Here is a 20,437-nt window from a genome sequence, read left to right on the forward strand (position 1 = left end):
GAAAAGAAATCTGAGAAAGGCATTTAACCCGAAAAAGTTACTCCCTACTTATGGACTGTTGCCAAAAACGAGTGAAATAGCTGTTTGTAGCTTGTCAGGAAAGTTGCATTGTTTGTGTACTAAGCATTTTCTTGTGAAGTGTATCTGTTGAACATGGACTTCATATGTTGTATCTGTCTTTGCAGTTCTTCCAGTGGAAGCTCCTTGAAAACCTTTACTTTCGGGATAAGAAATTTTCTATAGAAGTCCATAATCCGCGCAGGTGAGGTTTTTATTAGTTATTGCTCTATTAAATTCAATCGTTTCAAACTCATCTACATATTATGTTGTACATACGTACAGACGTCTTATGATTCATGTAAGCAAGAATGGTAACATTGATTAGGTCCACCTAAAATTGTTTATAATGTTGTAACGTGTAGTTGGTTTTTCTAGTTTGTCTACCCAGTAGTTGTGCAATATTCTTGCTATATTGATTAATCAGATTTTGAAACATTCCATTGACCACAAGTAAAACCCATGGAATAGAAACTAATGAATGCAGGTGTTCATCTGTAACCACTCCATCAGTTGCATGACTATAATCACCACAATAACCATATTGGTTTTAACTTTTGTTCACAACTTAATTCGGGTGCTCACAAAAATTTTATGCTATGTGGGAGGGAATTGATCTCTCGATATTGTTAAAAGTACTTGCCTTGTGGACGATGAACATAATAAAGCAGAGCACATTGTGTGGCACTGATATTCATGGAGGCTAAGGGAGCACAGTGACTTGGGAATGTGTCTCTCTGAAAGGGCTAGTAGCACCATATTTGCTTGTGGATTTGTTTTCCATTTTGTCTTCCCTTGTTATACAGATTTATTTGCGCCACTTTCAGTCAGCCGCTAGCGTAATACATTCACATTGCCTGTGGTTATTAATAATGAATTTATCACTTTTTATCCAATCCACGTTAATTACCGTAATTTCACGCGTATAAGCCGCACCGCAGATAAGCCGCAGGACGCGTTTTTAGGAACGTTCTGAAAGTTTTCTGGCAAATAAGCCAATGGCAATACGAGACGACTGATTTGTGTGACAAAGGAGACCATAGAGAAGGCCATAAACCCTGTGGTCCATATTCTGGAGTTCTATCATAGAGTTCTACCGATATCGGATTGTGCCCTTGTTTTGCGTTTTTCATGGATTGATGGGTCAGTGGTCTGCAGAAGACGTGAATCACTGTCACCACTTTCGTTAAAGCTGCTTGAGGGAATGCACCAGCAAGATCAATCTACTCGAATGTGGGCCCGTATCTGTTACGCACTGTTCGTGCATCGGCAGGGCAGTGCTGTTCCAGAGACACTGTCGGCCCTTTCATTAAAACCGGCGTATGGGGAAAATGCAAGGAAAAAATAGTCGTCAGATAAGCCGCAGAGCACCGGTGAAAAACAAAAAAAATCTCGCAAAGCCGCGGCTAGTACGTGTGAAATTACGGTACTCCAGATTTATGCTGTGCTGAACTTTGAAAGTACACTTAGTGGTACTTTACAATTAAAAAAATTGATAAATAACAGCTTGGATTTTGAGACCAATAATAGAGGGGTCATTCCACATGAAGTGATCTAATCGCGTTGGGCGACTGCCACTGATCTTGATGAATTTTTTTTTGCTGGCTGAGACTGTAGACAAACCAACGCTCACAAAATATTTTCGCAGAATGAAAGAGCAATCATTTATGACCACTCTGACGCTTACAGACATCAAATACTTTTAGCCATTTTCCAAGGGGAATGCTTGAAAGGGGCCTCACTTTTAAGTGAACCCCCAGATGTTTAGCGCCACCTCATGTGAAAATGACTTCAAATTTGGCAAAAATATTTTGTGAGCATTGGTTTCCCTACAGGGGGAAAAAAAAAGCTGAACAAGATTCGTGGTGGTAGAGCCTTGTGCTTGGATTGCTTCATGTGGAATGACCCAGAGACTCGTCTGTTCACATCCAGTGTTGCAAACTGAGGAATACTTTGAGCCTTCCTGGGTACGCCATCGCCAGTCACGTGTGTGACTTAGGGGTACAGTTCAATACTTGCGCAAGAGGCTCTGCACTACACACCACGGCTAGTTAAAAAGGGAAATTTCTTAAATTGAATTTGCTTAGAGAGTAATGGGACAATGTGCTTTGCTGCTGTGAAAGTGATGTAACAACATTGGGACCAAGCTTATTCTCAAGTATCGTGCAAGCTTTTACCTATGAAGTTACTTTGGAAGCACTAAATTTGAGACGGCTTTCACTGCCCCGTAAATACGTGTATCTATGGTTGTGAAAGCCTCCAAAGCTGTAAGCAGTGGCCCCTGCTTTAGGTCACTAATGTTACATTGGCTTTCGACTGTATTTGGGAGAAAATATTATTGGAATTAATGGAAATGTTATCAGTAATCCATGTTGTGGGTTACGTGCAAGCAAATCCGGTGTACAATGAACCTTTTCATAAGGCTGTGACGTTTGCGTACACTCCCTGATCCTGCCCACCCCTGATCCCCCTCTACAGGGTGGTTCATACGCTGAGCAGTTTCAATGTGTACGAGGACGTGATAGAGGAGCCCCCGGAAGTATGTGATCCCCTGGCCGATGCCATTAGTGATGCCACTACCCAGTAAGTCTGCATCTGCTACCCATCCCCCTGCTAGCTGTCCCCTAGTGGTGGTGGTGGTGACGAATGCTTCACACGACTTGGCATGCTTTCTGGACCAGCATGCATTTATTTAGTACATGCATGGGTAACATTCCTTAGTCCTCACTGCACGGGCTTGCTGTAACATGCATTGTCATTATACACTTGCGAGTTGTATCACTGTATTCCCCTGAATCTCTTGGCATGCTACATTATTTGGGACGTGTCTACACTCCTTGTTTTCCAACGTCATGGCACAAAAGTGCTTTTGCTGCTTCCTACCTGCTTCGCATACAGTTTGTATGCAGAAATGTGGCTTTGCCAGATTTGTACTGAATTCGACCTGAAACTTCCAGTCACAGAAAAATGTTCGGTCCTAATTTCGGTTCGGAAATAATTTGGCCGGATTTTGTGTCTTACAGTTCACGCTTTTGTTGTTTCCTGGCATTTGTGGGAAGCTTGCAGCAGAATGTGGGACTTTGCGATGTCCTGGTTTCATCTGATCTCTTGTGGCATGCAGGGAAATTCTGGGGAATATGGGGTTTCTTTCTTGTGGTAATTTATTATTTGCGCTGTTTTCCTTCACTTTTATGTATTGCTGTCATGACTCGAGAGGGTCTCTGCATTTTTACGTGCCTAGTGATACTCACATACAGACACCTAGACAAGACGTGCAATGACTAATCTTGGGTGTAGCTCAAAGGCATTCCGAGAAGGGGGCCGTTTCCCCCCCTCCTCTCTCCTATAGCTCCAAGATCACCTGCAGGAACTGCGCGCACTTTATTAGTCGTGATGTATACTCAGATGTAATCACAATAATCTGAATGCTATTCACTGGGTCCTCAGCATATCAGAGGTTTCGATTGTAGTCATTCTATCGTCTAGTATCTATTGGTTGCATGCTTTGCCCACCCTTGGGAGCTCTTTGCCCTCTTCTGGAAAAAGTTCGGGAAACACCCATCATTTAGCGTAGCAGTTGTAGAATAAGAAGCCGGGTGGGCATTTCATACCTGCCAACTCTCCCGATTCATCCGGGAGACTTCCGGATTCGGACCGGTTTGTACGATTGTACGGTCGAAAAGCAAATCTCCCGGAAAATGCAGTTTCCCTCTCTATATCTCAAACGCCAGCTTTTTCTCTGGGCACATAGACGAAAACGTCAACCCAATACCAGCCCAATTGCCATCGGCATAGCTGCCGCTTCGTCTGTGTTATGGAGTTCAGGGGTTCTGGTCATGGTTCTAGTTCTAGCACTTCTAGTTTCCGCGCATTTCCTTCATGTTTTCGGGCAACAAAGGTGCCTTTGCACTAGCTGTTTCGACCTTGCGTACCTCGCAAGGAGAACCCCGACCTTGCAAAGAGAACAGAGACATAGTTTTGTGTCCTCACGTTCTTTTGAAAAAGTGTCATAGCTTGCCACAGCTTGACACCCAGATAGTTTCTTGGAGAGGGCAAAGTCTGTTGCTGCAAAACTTGTGCCCGATGGGCCTGCTGGGGTGAAGTGTGCTCCTGTTATATATGCAAATAAAAGCCACCCAACATCGGCTTCCCCCCCCGCTTTTGAAATCTCCCTAATTAGGATGTTCCCAAGTTGGCAGGTATGGCATGTTTTCACAAAAATCGTGCAGAGGACCTTGCTGTAAAGAACTTTCTTTGGCACATCCTTGCAACTGCTTCAAGCACATGGTGCAGCCGTAAACTGTGGTATCTTTCAGCTTGTGCCAAACACTGTCAAAGAAAGAGGTAACATTTCGTATTGTGTGTTCCTCAAACTCCAGGAAATGCTATCTCTTTCTGCAGTACACCAGTTCACTTGCACCATTCTAATTTACTCTGTCAAAGCTGCGAGAAAGGATTTTCCTTGTGTTAGGTGCCTAACACGATCTTCCATGCAAAACTGGCCCTGGTCTTCAGCTTGCATGCAACTCGATTGAGGAATCTCACATTAAAAGATTTTGTATAGTTCTCAGCTGTTGCAGCTATCAGCCAGCTGTTAGCTGCATTTACGTGGCGAGGGACTTGCATTACTAGATAAGTACAGCATGTGGAAGTAGTTGTTCTCGGCAGGTTTTTATTCCTTGCTTGACACGTGTGAAAGCCTGTGCATTTTGAATAAACCTCCAGTAGTGCAGTACTCACCCTACCTTGTTCCATATCGTTGCTTTCCGGTACTGTTTTGGTGTATGTTCAGGAACTACCTAAGCCGATTTGTGACCTGGTAGCATGCCTTGTTTTGATGGAAGGGCTTCCGTAGGTACAAGCTTTTTGACACATGCATATTGCCTATACTGTGTTCAGTCCTAGAGCTAGCTGTATCGGATAATTCAAAACAGACTTTACATAGCTTGACTTTCGTCATATTGCAAGTACTAGCTGCAGCGTAAAGGAACAGTTAAAAACCCAACAACAAATCCGATCAGCAACCACTTCTCTAAGCTTGCTTAAGATAAATTTAAACATGTGTCTATCTTTACTCTTGTAGCAATTCATAGTCGTGGTAGCAACGAAGTATTGCTGCATTTTAGTAAAATCATATTTTCACAAATATACCTTTTTTTTACTATTACTTCTATTGTTCTGCAGACTCTGTGAGGTTGTTTCAGTTCTATAGAGTTGCAACAAAAAAGGACATTTCATGTGCAAATACTGTGCGGACGTTCAGTTAAAGTAACTTGAGGAGCTCTATGCCATTGTGCGAAACCAAGTAGTGCATGAAAACCTGACCCTGTTCTCTCTCCTTTGCCCAGGTGTGGTGACAGTGTTTCATGTAGAGTCATTCTTGGTTCCAGGGTGTCTGTAAGCAGAAGAACGTTTGGTCCCGGAAATGTCACAGTCCTTGTGTGGTTTGCTGCCACTCCATGTCTCACAAAATGCATCTGGTCAATGGCAATAGCGCAGCATCAATTCCACATAGACAACAAGGCAGATAGGGTATGCACTTTGTTTAGTTGAACACATAAATATTGCAAAAAAAATTACTGTTGTTTTGTTGTGACTGAAAGGCCTGTGAACAGTCTTGCAGGGATCTGACGTACCGTAATTTCACGTGTATAAGCCACAGGACCGGTTTTTAGGAACATTTTGAAAATTTTCGGGCAGATAAGCCACAGGCTGTACGACGCAACTGATATATGTGACAAAGGAGACCATAGAGAACATAAAACCTGTGGTCCATATTCAGGGGTTGGCATGGTATACAACAAAGGAGGTCAGTTCTAGTGTTCTACCAAGATCAGATTGTGCCAGTGTTGTGTGCTTTTCATGGGTCGACGGGTCAGTGACCTTCCAGAAGACATGAATAACTGTCACCACTTTCGTTAAAGCTGCTTTGGGGGAAGGCACCAGGAAGATCAGTCTACTCGAATGTGGACACGCCCCTGTTACACATCGTTCGTGCATTGCCAGGTTGGTGGTGTTCCAGAGACACTGTCAGCCTTTTCGTTAGAACCTGCATATTAGGAAAATACAAGGGAAAAGTAGTTGTGAGATAAGCTGCACTGGTGGATAAGCCACAGAGTGCCCATGAGAACAAAATATCTTGCATAAGCTGTGGCCAATACACGTGGAATTACGGTAATATGCTATGAATGTCATACAGGGTGTTCCATGTGGAGATTTCCTAAAAATCCTAAAAATACAGTTTACTTCATAAAATTATGAAACTACATGGAATACCCTCATACATACTTTTGCCACAGATTGAAGCTGTTTGCATTTGTGCCACGTAGTAATTCAGGTAATTTTGTTAGTTGAACTCCCAAATTAGCCATGCAAGGGTAGCATTACTGTATATAAATCCAGAAGCCTATCGTCATAGCACACTATACAAGTCAAAAATCACTGGGGTTTTCACAAGATTTGAAATACTCCATTTGTGGTTTTTCCATGGATATGTTTGCTTGATCAGTGGCACATTAATTATCTATGTCGTTGAGTTACTCGAAAACCCGTATCCAAGTTCTTCTCTGGCCTCCATTGCAGTAAAGTGCACTAGTTCACATGTTCACGGTATCAAACATACTGTTGGCTGTTGGAAGCATCAGAGCTTAATTGGAGAAACAAGCTTCAAGATGTTGTTGTCAGAAAGCACTTCTCTGAAGTCTGGACTGTCATCTGCATCAGCACATGCTTGAACAGTGTTGTGCGAATTGCCTTCGACAGGCAAGGACTCAAGTTTGGATAGTGGCGTGGTGTCTGTGGACATGCATCCTAAACGTACAGAGAGTAGAATGCACATGTTTGCCCCCTATTTGTGTGAGAAGTGATGGCCATTGTTGGATCAGTAGATTGTCATACGAGCATTGCATTCCTTTACGAGCAGAATTCGCATGCCGAAAGAATGGTTTGCAAGTAAAAGAGTCGTAAAGTGTGGGTATTGGACTAACGAGGGTCATATTAACAGGGTTCAACTGAAAACAGTAGATATGTCGAGATGCGGTTGGCATGTGAATGGCACGCTTTCTATGCCGGAAACTTTTCCTTGCTACAACATTGTACAAAGAGCCACATTTTCGCTAGGTTGTGTGGGACAGTCATCAAACGGCATATTTGCTGTGCTGCTTACGGTTGATATGCTTTTGTGAGCAGTTTGTTATTGAAGGGCATTATTAAAGGGGCACTAAAATGTGAAAACAAGTTCACTTCAAATTTCGTTACACGCTATGTTAATTTCGTGCTTTTTATCGTAATTCAGAACTTTTATTCCGTTACGGAGCCACAATCACAATTATACCGGACTCTCTCTTACTTCGACGCTAAGCGGAGAACGTCCTTTCAGCTCGTGTATCTGAGTTTTTATAGTCCATGCTGCACGTGCACACCATGCAGCAGTCCCGGTGAAAAACGTAGTGCGTGTTGCGAGGTGGAGTGGCGTCGCTGTCCGAAGGACGTGAAGTCAGTGGAACATTCACGAGAACTGTTGCGGGCTACAATTCAGTGGATTGGTATTGGAAAATGCAACAGTGCCCATCATGCCGGGCATATAGGGAGCACTACGACTGGGCCCGTTCCAAATCCACACAGCCACGATAGGCATGCGCGAGCTTTTTCAGCCGTCTCATTGGATGCCGCCAATCTTTGCCTCCTGGGTATACCATTCGTTGCCGCCAGAGACAGCTCTGTTTTCATTGCGTTTTCTTCTAAACGGTAGCATTGTGTGAATTAATTTTGTTTGAATTGTACTAATTGAAATGTGGACTTTCATTTGAGAGCAAGTTGTTTTTGCGTGTTAGTGTCCCTTTAATCTGAACAGAAATTTTCAAGATAGTGCTGCTTCCCACTGTGTACTGTCTCTCTGTGGTCAGAGTTGAGGAAAATTTGGATAGCGGTAGCATATTGCATTTGAATATGAGATGTACCTGGTCATTTGGAAACCTCATGATTATTGCTCCTTGTAGAAAAGGATCGAGGACTCCTCTAATCTGGAGAAGATAGCAGCTGAGCTATCAAAAAGCTCTCAGTCCCTGTCATCCTCGAGTACGGGTTCCAACTTAAGTCGCAGCGCAAGCTCGCATAGTCTACCAACAATCAAAATTGAAGGTGAGTTCATTTTTGTACCTGGAGGTGCACAATGTTCAACAATGGGCAATATAAGTATGTGTTGGCAACCTCATGATGGCGGGTGCGCAACTCTCACATTTGTCGAGCCATGCGGTTAATACCCCTGTCACATGGACAATTTTAGTGTCACTTTCAACGAATGACACACTCCTGACTGACTGTTATTTGTGGAGAGGTACACTATACCTTTTACTGACATTCGTTTGAATGTTCACTCACATACAGATGCATATCCTCTGTAGCAGTGTTTTGAGAACAATAGCAGACGTAAAAAAAATAGTCCCATGAACTAGAAGTTATTTTAATGCAAGCAACGTTAGATGTGTGTTCATGTTATGCGAATCCAACGTAATGTGTCGCTGATATACAAAAGCACTACTCTGGCTTGCTGCTCACTGTATAGCACGTCACATGAGCCATCAATGTTTGTTGAGCGTTGAGCAGTCTGCATGCTGCAAGGCTCGACAAGGCTTGCGGATATCACTTAGTAATTCAAGTAAATGGTGCAAGGTACTTTTGACTGAAAGTAAACAAACCGTTACAAAAAAATCAATCTGTATATTCTAATATCATGCGTGCATGCAACTCTGCATACAGCCATTGCAACTATTTCCGAATGTCTCCTCCTATGCAGTGTTGACATTCGATGCAATAGAGTGCGCTTCACGAAAGTGACACTAAATTTGCCCATGTGGCAGGTTGTATTATTACCATTTACTGAGACACTTGCAAGCTCGCGTGTGCATAAAATTAACTTTCCTGATTTGAAAAATGGACAGGTAATCAAAATGAAGAGACGGAAGCAGCGAGAGAAGAAATGATGTTAGTCCTGAAGGCGCGAAAGGAAGCCCTTGAAGAAGCCCTGGCCAAGAAAGTGGAAGAGCTCAGGGCACTTTGTCTCAAGGAGGGCGAGCTCATAGGGGAAGTGCCTCCAGAGATCCCCCTCAATCCCGGGGAGAATATGCCTCAAGTACGCCGCAGGGTGGGCACCAGCTTTCTTCTTAATGACCAGCTCATTTCCAAGGCAAAGACACAGGTATGCTGGTGTGAATGAATGTGTGGTGCAAAAAGCCTTAAAATCATTACAGTGTAATCCAGTTAATTCAAACAACAAGGGTGCAGAAGATTTGTTCGAATAAAGTGGAGTTTGAACTAAAGGGAGCCACTCAAAATGAGGGCTCAATGCGTTGGCAGCGCATGCTAACTACGTCGAAGACGCATCATGGGTCGGTTGGCCTCACCACACGTTCGTGGTCGCACACGATGACGGAAATAAAAGAGGTTGCTTCTTTCCAGCATATATATTTACAGAAAAGCATCAAAACAGCTCAGGACAAGGCATAATTAGAGCCTGAAGTTTAAGGGTTTTACCCGATTCTTCCCCGAATTTGCACCCCGAATTGAAGGTTGCCTCTTTAGGGTGAAACCCGATTTTTACCCGGCAAATTGCCCTCACTGGGATGTCTGTAGGAATGCACTAACTTACTTGTTTGGCAGAAAAATGCAGTTACATCACCATTTGTACCAAACCGCTACAATTAGTTTGAATAACTGAGCCCGATTTCTCCCCAAATTTAGCGTACTGGAAGTTTTTTCCACCCGAATTTGCATGAATTTAGGGCACATGTTTATTTACCCGATTTTTACCCCCTGAATGTAGGAAAAAATATTTCCCGAAAACTTCAGGCTCAAAGCATAATCTTATATGCACTTGCATTCGTTTCTTCAGCTGTGACTCTATAAATGTTTGTGACGTTCAGCCCAACCCAATCGTGAACCCCACGACGTGAATATCGCTAATGTAGTTCGAGAAAATATCAAATTGCTGGCTTTTTCTTGGTTAAGCAGTCAGCAGGAAGGGTCTTGATCCCCTCAAAACAGCAAGAATTGCTTGCTTTGCTGACAACGAGCAAGCAGCATCGTTTCTGGTCGCTCGTGTTTGCGCACGCCGTTACTGTGGTTTGTTCATTATTCTTCTTTCCTAGGGCGGAAGTATTGCTTTTATGAGAAATTGACTTATAATTAATATTATTAATTATAAGTCAATGTAGAGCTGTGCGAATATTTGAAATTTTGAATACGAATCGAATGTCAGATCCTATTCGCAACCTATTTTCAGTATTTGAAATCTGCGAATATTTTTCTAATAGTACTGAAGCGAAGTATCGCTATCGCCAGTCTGCAAGTGGGCTTCGCCTCATTGCATATAAGAGTTAGGTGAAGCCCACTTCACAATCCTGCCAGTGTTTTTCCTCACTTCTGCAAGTCGGCTTCACATCATTACACTCGAGTGTTAGGTGAAGCCCGCTTTACATTCCTTATAATATTCTGTCACTAAAGTCTTCAACTTCTGTGATCTCATGGTCAACACTGTACTCTGGGCACTGCATGTTCCAGTAAATATACTGGGAGAAAAAAATCGATTTTTTTTTTTCTCTGTGTACGTGTACCTGGCAGCGCTTTTGGATTTTCGTTCTCCAGTAAATATACTCCCAACCTTCACAGTTATGTTCAGTAATGGATGGAAATATGTGCAGTTTCTAAAAAAAGTACAGGAAATTCATGATGTAAACATAGAAATAAGGAGATGCACACAAAGCAAGCTGCATGGATCATGTTGACTAACTCTCAGTTAAGTTCATCCTACTAATGCAGTCTACCATACGCAACACGGAGGGACCTTCCTCTCACGATATGTTATATAATGGTTGAAAAGGCTCACAAGTTTGGAGCAGAACATAATCTAATGAGCACAACACCAGAAAATATTTCACCATGAGGTATTCAAAATTATTCGAATTGGGTCTTTTCTGATTATTCGGATTTGATTCGCATCCTGAAGAAATTATTTGGATTCGATTCGCAATGGAAACTTTGCTATTCGCACGGCTCTAATTAATAAGTAAACTTAGCACTTAATAAGTAAAGGTGTCTCTGACATGCCAGCAGCATGCCCGCTGGTGCTTCCCAGCTGGTGCATAGTTGGGAGTCTGGTGTGGCCCTGCAATCTTGCTCGAATAAACTGGTGTGCATGTTCATATGTTCAAATTACCGGGTATTTTTCTCCATTGAAATGCATATGACTCGCCGGGGCCCGGCAGTCAGTTGGAATTAAAAGATTTGAATTATAACCAGATTGCACTGAAGCTTGACAAACTTGGCTTACCCTTTGTTACTCTTTGCTGACTTTGCTACTCAAACTGCTGACCTCACTTTTTCATTTAACAGCGTCAAATAATGCTGAACAAAAACAGCTTTGTATATGTTTGAATGTAAGCCAGTCCAGGTCAATAGTGACTTGTGAATGCACATACACATCTTTCATAGCTTTCAAATTTCTTTTGCACCTTATGTGTATACAGGTGCAGGAGGCAGTTTGTGGGCTCATTAATTCAAACTACTGTGGACTAAGGTCTTTGTTTGAATTATTAAAAAGTTTGAATAATCAGGCGTTTTTTTAAATACGTGCGAAATAACAAAAAATGGTTGAATATAACAATAGCTACATATACAAAGTGGGGAACTGAAATATTGACTGAACTGAAAATATTTTGGATGGCCCTCTGTACTCGTTTACGCCTTCTAGGCCGAAATGTCCCGTGAGTTCGTCGGCCTTTGCATGCAGGATTAGCTCGCTTACTGGAAGATTGGAGCTCTGCGCACGTTTTAGCCACAAGAGCAGTGCATCTTCAAGTTGCAGATGTGCCGCTTGTTTCTTCCAATTCAGCCTGAATCAGCTCACCTTTTCCAGGATTAGTTTTTTGGCTTTTATGATTGTTCTAAGTGTACTCTTTGAAATTTCCTAGCTGCGTTTACATGAATACGACACAAGCATGTCATATCCAGTTGTCGAATCGAATCCACCCATGTAAATGGGTCAGTTAGCTAGAAGAGCGTATTGTATTCAATCCGTTTAAACATAGGTGGATCTAGACGGTGAATGCGCATTGAGATTGTGCATGTAAACTTTTAGTGCAAAAGTCACATATTGTAAATTTTGCACGAATATTCGATATTCGATTCGGTATTCGGAATTTTTTCCCCCATTCAATTCGATATTCGATTCGACTTCAAATATTCGGATTCGCACACCCCTAGTTAAAACATCGAAAACGTAGCGTTTATGCCCCATTTTCAAGCATACTTCAGAGTGAACTCTGCTCTACGGCTGCAGGCCCTGCTGCTTCTGTAAATGTAGACTAACCCACATACCTAAAACTATGCATACCTGAGAACTCCCTAATATTGCCATTTCGTCATCTACAGGAGTAGCAGATGACGAAATGGCAATATTAGGGAGTTCTCAGGTATGCATAGTTTTAGGTATGTGGGTTAGTCTACATTTACAGAAGCAGCAGGGCCTGCAGCCGTAGAGCAGAGTTCACTCTGAAGTATGCTTGAAAATGGGGCGTAAACGCTACGTTTTCGATGTTTTAACTAGGGGTGTGCGAATCCGAATATTTGAAGTCGAATCAAATATCGAATTGAATGGGGGAAAAAATTCTGAATACCGAATCGAATATCGAATATTCGTGCAAAATTTACAATATGTGACTTTCGCACTAAAAGTTTCCATTTTGAAGCACGTGGCTTTAGTGCAATATTTTTGGCATTAACTGTCACAAGAGAGACATGCAATTCTTCTGTTTAAAGCCCCTACTCTTTAATTTTACATGAGAGTGCTCCGTGCTTTCCAGGTGAGCCTACACTTACTGGAGTACTGGAGTGGTTACCTTAATTTCAAAATTTTATGTCAGGCAGTAGCATGTTACACGGATGAGGCTGTAATTGCTTCAGACAACCACAGACCATTTGTGAAACAAACGAATTGGCATCCTGCCTCGGTTTTGACATGAACACCCTTTAGTTTCTTAGCACTCGCCCTAGGAAGTTGCACTACTGAAATTTTAGACGTAAAGGACATCTGTAAGACACCCTTCTTGTTCGTGGAATGTAGTCATTATTCAAGAGTTCTAACTTTTTAAAGGCAACCTCACAAACATCAAATCAAAGTCCCTCATCGGCACAGCTAAACTGCATGTGGGAGGGGCGCCACCTCTTCCACAGACGATGTCTACAAAAGTAACCTTGGATAACGTTATCTCGAACAAAACACCGTCCCGCCTATGTTAGTCCTGCAACAAGGGCAATTTCGTAAAGCAGGCTTCACCTCATGCACGGAAGCATCAGGTGAAGCCCACCTTCGGGTTGTGTCGTTCATATTCGTGGAATAGTCGACTATTCATTCGAACATTGGATATTCGATTCACGAATCGAATAGTTTGAGCGTTTGATATTCGATTCGAATTCGAGAACTCGAATATTCGCTCACCCCTAGTTTTAACGTTTGGTGAGAAGGTAGCGGGACACCAGAAAACTGCAGTATTCGCGGAAGTGTGTCTCTAACTTTCCAATATGACACCGCGTGGCGCCATCTTTGGTTTAAACCCGATGTGCATCCATGTAAACGGGGGCGCATCGTCTTTTCTCCGGTTTCTGCTCTATTCCATATGCTTTGTCGTATTTTTGTAAACTCGGCTCCTGATTCATTGCTACCACCATTTTGCTCACGCCTGCTTCCTGGAGAAGATCAAGCTTTACCTTCAATGAGAGGGATTTATATTTACCTCGTGATGCCACGTCGTAGAACCACAGCAAACATTCCTGCTCAGAGCATGGGACAGTTCAACGTTTCGTTTTGGCGGACACTGTCAGCTTTCGTACAGTACACATACACCCACACACGCCACTTGAAAGTTTCGTTTCACGTGAGTGAAAGTGACATATAGAGCTGTGCAGGACAGCTCGTTCATGTGCACGACCTACTAGGTTATGTGACAACCATATCATAATCGGCAACCCCGATGAGGGGCCCGTCTGCACGATCCGCTAGGGGTGCTACTCATCAGCGCGCGAGATCCATATCATGATTGGACAATGGAAATTTGAAATTTCAACGCACAGAAGCGGACATACGGCTACCGTAGCAGACGACAGCATCGGCTCCCATGAAAACGCGTATAATGATGATGATAATCAACTTCAGAAACAAGCATCTCCTGTGGGACATGAACAGCTTGTACAAAAATACTAAGGTAAGCTGAAGTACAAAGTATTGCAGAAATTGAGGGAGTAGTAACCGGGCCGATGAGTAGTGCCACCGCTAGCTTCGAAATGTGGCGCTTGGAAGGGGTGCCTATGACATGGTCACGATCTAGTAGGTCGTGTTCATCTGCAATGTAATTTATGGGAGCGTCAGAAGGTGTCGCGACTGCCAAAGACTGCTCTGGGACTGCCGATGCTGCTGTCCGACGATGTGGAAGGTTTGAATTATTCGATGGCACTGTTTGAGTTAACCAGTTTCCCAATGCACTGCAAACATAATGAGTCATCCAAAAGTTTGAAATTTGTTTTAATTGACTAATAATACGGATTATGCGGGGTTAAATTAACGTGAGTCTACTGTAGTTTGCTATGGATACAAAACAAACTTCCAAAGGAGATAGTTATACGATTATGTTATGTTGCCAGCTTTGACAGCCTGATTTTCTATGGCTTTTCTTTATTGCAGGAGGAGGTGCTATCCAAGTTAGAGCTAGAATATGAACTTCAGAACAAGATTGCTAGTGCAGCCTTACGACTTGCCAGCGACATGAGCGCAGATAGAAGCCTTCGCCGGCAGCGTAAAGTCACGTACCAGAACGCTTACGAAAAAGTAAGCAGGATGAAACTTCTGCATGTCGTGTACTGAACAGGTATCCCTTCGATCTGCGACGTGAGCTTGAGGTTTTTGCGTGCATCGTAATTTTGTGCGTGTTAGCCATATCATGGCTTGGCAAAGTGCTTGGCAAACGAACTTGGCATAGAGGAAATTTGGCCACCAGATACGGCCGCTGGAGAATGCTACGCGTCGGACATTCAGCACCGTTGTTCTGCATCTTCTGTCAATCTCAAACGCGAAATTCTCTTTCTTTTTAAATTTTCCACCTGATTTTGGCCTGTGTTACGGCTCCTGAAATAAAACGCAATTTTTACCCCCTGATTTTCAAAAACAAAAGCCCAAAAACGCAAGACCCTATTGATAGGCTCTAGGGCATCTCTTGAGTAAAATCGCTCTTGAAGCAGCAGCCATGCCAGCACAAACTGAGGAGGAATTATTCCTATACCTGCGTGATTTCGCAGTTGGTACGCATTCATGTTATACGCATTCACGCATACGGTTATGCATTGGGCCTTGTGTCCTATGACTAAATCGGGTAAAGCCCCGAGAACCTCGAGGACCAAACTCGTCAAAGTGCAGATGCAGCCACCCATAAGCAGTGAACGCTGAATACTTTGCACTCTGCTATCCCGCTCAGTACCTCATGTTCTTCTGAAGTGTGACAGGTTCCTTATCTTTATTTTTTATTTTCTACATGATAATCTTCTTCCCAACTCCATTTAATGCTGTTTTACATAACGAAACCAGATTCCTGATTCCCAAAAAAAAACAGAAAACCTGAAAAAAAAAAAGAAAAAAAGAAACGGCCTAATTATGTGGCGCTGTACACAGACCTAACTGTCTTTGTTTCTACATTGGACATTTAAATTCTCACCACAGTAGTGCTTTTCCTTGAACATTTCAGTTGAGGCAAATGAAAGAAAAGCTAGGTACAGTGAAGAAGCAAGTCGAAGAGAGCAAAAAGAGCAGTATTGAAGAACAAGTCATTGATGGTGAGTAGAGAGAATCTGTTCTAATAAGATGTAGACACATCAGGTCAGGAACATTGAGAAGTTCCGGATGTTTCTTTCACTTCTTGCATGTACTGTATTTCACTGCTTTTTGTGTACTTGGGAGGTTCTGTGGCTAAAGCTTCAGTGTCTTTGCTGCTTTGCACACACCTTCAGTGGCTATCTTGCCAGCATTCCACTACAATGCCCGCGTCTTTCATATTCATTGTGCACCACACTATCATAATGGGCCCACTTGTTCATGCAGTGCCAAACTGTTGGAGACTAGCAGTTTCGTTCCTCTTCGCTGCATGGGAACCAAACTTCAGGGAACAAAATTTTAAAAACGAGTACTTCAAAAATGATGTCAGTTCATACAAGTGTCACTACAGAGCGAGTGTATACAGTTGAATCTCTCAATAACGAATGTCGATTTAACGAAATCCTCGGTTTAACGAAAAATTTCCATTGTACGAACGCGTCCCCATAGGCGCCAATGTATTTTTGTGCTCGATTTAACGAAATACGTTAGTTTGGTCATCTCTATTTAACAAAGTCTCTGGGCTCTTCTGTGCGTGTCTTTCCCCTTCACGAAGAAAAGGAGGAGAAACTTTCCCTCTCCGTTGTCCTTACGCAAGTTTTTGTTGGTTGCTTCGGTTGTCACGTGCTGGAGGCACGAGCGCGCAGACATGTGCATTGCTGCCGCCGGTAATTTTCGGTACGCCGACGCTGTTGGGAAACCGGCGAGAGGGTCTCTTCGCATCTGGTTTCGGACAAGAAAACATGCATTGCGGACATCTTGCGAAGTCTAATTTGCTTGTGTTGATGACGATGACAGTACATTGAGGTTTTGTGCCTTTTCATTACTTGTTTTTGTTTGCGCCGCTGATGCTGACGGTGGTAAAATGGGCATGATGCCGAGGTTCCATCGGCGCAGACGTCTACGTGACATGTACCAATTTCTCGTTCTTTTCGATATTCAACGGCGGTGTACTGTTGTTCTTTCCGGACTTCATGAGTGCAAGTAAACAAACCAAGAAACTTCGTTGCGCGAGCGCGCAGGAGAAAGCAGTTGAGGTCCATCTGGAGTTCCGAATGTTATGAACGCTCAGAGCGACATTGTGCACAAATTACGCGTTACCTAGTGTTATGTAGCGAATAAAGCGTGATATTTTGTGCCCTTCTTACCTTAGTACCTGTTTTATGACAGGTGATGTTTTGCGGTACGCGCGGCACTGGTAGTGCGGTGGCCATCTTTGTATCACTTGGCGTGTTCCATTTAACGAATATCTCGATCTAACGAAACAAAGAGCCAGCATTTACAAATTCGTTATATAGAGGTTCAACTGTACTGTATATGCTCGCATATTGCACGCACCCCAACTTGAGCGCAGAAATGCTGGTACTTTTTTATTCCTCACACATCAAACGCACCCTGACCTCAGTAGCATGGCCGCATCGTCTCGCGCAGCGCCAGCCAGCCACCTATCGTACTCGCACCGCCACTCGTGTTGGCAGTCAACGAGAAAGGGTGCCTGGTTCCAGAGTGATGAACGACGAATACGACTGACATTAGGGAGTATTTCATTCACACTTGATAGAACGGAAGGCTCTTTGATGTGGGAGAATCGCTATGATGAGGAACAATCGCAGTGTTCGATTCCGGAGAGATTGCCGTGGATATCTCGGAATAAAGTGCAACGTTCGATTCTGGAGAGGTCGCCGTGGACATCTCGGAGTAAATCGCAACGATGATGGAGAATTGCTGTGTTTGATTCCGGAGAGTTAGCCGCGAATATCTCCGAATAAATCACGATGATGAGGCAGAAAGACTATGTTCGATTCCAGAGAGATCACTGCAGATATCTTGGAATAAATTGTGGCGATGAGGTAAATCGCGACATTCGATTCCAGGGATATCTCGGGCTGTGAATATCTCGGAATGAAACGGGAGCTAAGTGTACCTTACGTGTTTGGTTCCAAGTTTTGTCCCGCATATTGAATGCACCCTAATTACCCGGTGTTTTGGGGTAAAAAATGTACATCTTATACGTGAGTAAATATGGTATATTGTCACGAAGCAAAATGGGCCGACGAGTCGTCGAATAAACAGCAAACGGTTTATTAAACTACGGTACTTGGTAGCAAAAGCACAAGAGTGATAGCTGTCTGAACACAACTCTCTCTAAAGAATGGAATGCTCCAGCCTGGAGCGCACAAGCATTTAAGCGTCACGCCAAAAAGTCTAAAACAGCATGTGCGTTTGCCAGAGAGCAGGCGATGTGTCTGGAATCTTCTTGCTGCTTCTTCAGCACGCGCCGGGATGAGATGTACTGTTTCGTGCCTGCCCTGGAAGTTTCTCGAAGATGATTCGTGGCAATATGATCGTAATTTGTGTGTGGTGCACTGTGCAGTTCACTTTGGCTTCCGTAACACAAGCATCTGCAAATACCTTTCTTGCACATTGCAGAACAATGCGATGACAACGTCAGCCGAAGCACCGTAGGAAGTGGTAAGATTGTCTTGTTTCTCTTCTGATATGTGGTCACTGACTGATTTCTTCTAGTTCCAAGAGCGATAAAATCGGACCAAATAAGCGAGCAGTCTCTGTGTTTGTTTTAAAAGTCTACTTTACCACAGGACGACGTATTCAATTTCTGCTAGTGGGGCATGTTGCTCAAGCATTGCGAGCGTGTCGCTCCAGCTGCAGCGATTGCTGCGATTGGTGGAGGATCAATAATATGATGGAAAGTGACTCTTCTGAGACTGGAACACTCAAACTGACAAACACAACATAAGCCTCAAGGTCCTACAAACATACAAGATCAAAATTTTTAGAAGCAATGCCCTTGTTGCCATCGTAATCTGAGCCTCCCTCTGGCAAACCAGAAACTTGACAATTTCGACCCATGTTAATTCATCGCCAAAGTATGTATAAATCTACTCCCAATTATTATTACAGTCCCCAACTGATAGAGTAAGAGTAAGTGAGTTTATTTTTTGTTCGGTACCTGCCAACAGCCAGAGACCTTCTAGGCAGTGCACCAGTCAAAATTACAAAATACACATACATAGGCAAAGGCCAAAATTCGCGCAAGTTATACAATACTGTGGAATTAACAAAGAATGGATTCACATACAGAGCTAAATTGTCTATAATTAGAGAAAATATCAAGATATTTTATGCGATCAAGATACGCGCACACTATCTGATTATACAAAAGGTTGCGTTCGAGAAGTAGGTACTATTGAGTTACACACGGACGGGTAAAAAAGTAAAGGAGTCCTACTAGAACGAGCAGTGCATCAAAAACATATTTACTATAATATACTATATATATATAACTATAATTAATAATATATATTTAACATATATACTGGTAATTTGGGCTCCAGAAATTTTTACTTTCCAATTTTTCGGACAAAACTGTTGGCACCGTCAAACGCGCCATAGAACCACTGTATTTTCCGCATGCCTTCTACCGTCCCTCGGAAGATGTGCTTGATTATTCGTACCCATCTCGCTTCAAACCTGCATTTGTGGGACTTACCATCACCTGAGCACCAGGATAGTGTGCTCCCGCGCCCAGTATTTTTTGTATTGCGTTCGAAACGACTATGTTCCCACCACGACTCATCCGCAGAAGTGCAGCATTTATTTGCTCAAGACGCATCAGACACGTCACAAGAACTAACCTTTTATTACGCGTGTCTTCGACAAGGAGTATGGGAAATACTGAATCAGAAATACTGAAGTATTGAATTAAATTTCAGATGAGGACGTCGATGATGTACATGCAAGAGATGTGTGTTGTAGAGGTGAAGACTAAAATTATTGACGGTCGAGCGCTAACATAACAGTCGTCGTTAAACTGCTTCAGCAGTGTTAGCATCATTGTCTTCTTTGGCACCGACAACATAAGAAAGGTAAAAACGACGTCAGCAACGAGAATGTCGTTAAAGGGACGGTCTCGTACAGCCGGGGCGATTCTGAAACTTAGCCAAAACTAGTTTCACGAGTACTGTACACAAACAACCGTCAAAGTTTCATTCGGAATAACCAAGTCGTTTTCGAGGAATTTGTCGAAACGTGCCGTAAGTGCGGACGACGAAAGCTGCGCTTCTCTCATGCATACGTCACGTATGACGTCGGCCTGCGGGTGCGTCGTTGTTGTCATGGTAATTGTAACTTGCAGAAGCACCTTGGGTTGAGTAATCCCCTTTGCTCTCGAAATGGGGACACTCAGGCACATACCTCCGCGAGCGGAGAATGTAGTCCGAGCATTGACTGTGGGGTCTCCCATAATGTGGCGCACAATCGGATACGTGGAAGCTAAGTCACGTGTTTTCTTTCTGCGAGTATTTAATGCGGTTTTTAAATAAACACGTACTCCTTCTCCATGTACGTCGCAGCGGCACTTCATTTCGGAGCATGATCAGTGTACAACGGGGAGTGTAATGGAAGCGCGCGTTATATATTTTTGGTTGGAGTTGTAATGCGACCGCGCGC

The 20,437-nt window shown here is 43.2% G+C and overlaps 1 protein-coding gene across 5 annotated transcripts in view; it reads left to right on the forward strand.

The window, feature by feature from the left end:
• Positions 1–20,437, forward strand: part of LOC135388367 (FERM domain-containing protein 4B-like) — a 78,649-nt gene that overhangs the window by 42,138 nt on the left and 16,074 nt on the right. For 4 of the 5 annotated variants that reach the window (XM_064617890.1, XM_064617891.1, XM_064617887.1 and 1 more), the window contains exons 11-18: positions 186–262; positions 2,536–2,640; positions 5,448–5,589; positions 8,055–8,196; positions 8,997–9,253; positions 14,789–14,932; positions 15,843–15,930; positions 18,398–18,439. In XM_064617890.1, the coding sequence (XP_064473960.1) occupies positions 186–262; positions 2,536–2,640; positions 5,448–5,589; positions 8,055–8,196; positions 8,997–9,253; positions 14,789–14,932; positions 15,843–15,930; positions 18,398–18,439 (997 nt within the window). The remainder of the gene's footprint in view (positions 1–185; positions 263–2,535; positions 2,641–5,447; positions 5,590–8,054; positions 8,197–8,996; positions 9,254–14,788; positions 14,933–15,842; positions 15,931–18,397; positions 18,440–20,437) is intronic. The other variant, XM_064617889.1, reaches the window with a different exon arrangement.

This window comes from Ornithodoros turicata, chromosome 3, assembly GCF_037126465.1.
Source record: "Ornithodoros turicata isolate Travis chromosome 3, ASM3712646v1, whole genome shotgun sequence".
Taxonomy (NCBI): Eukaryota; Metazoa; Arthropoda; class Arachnida; order Ixodida; family Argasidae; genus Ornithodoros; species Ornithodoros turicata.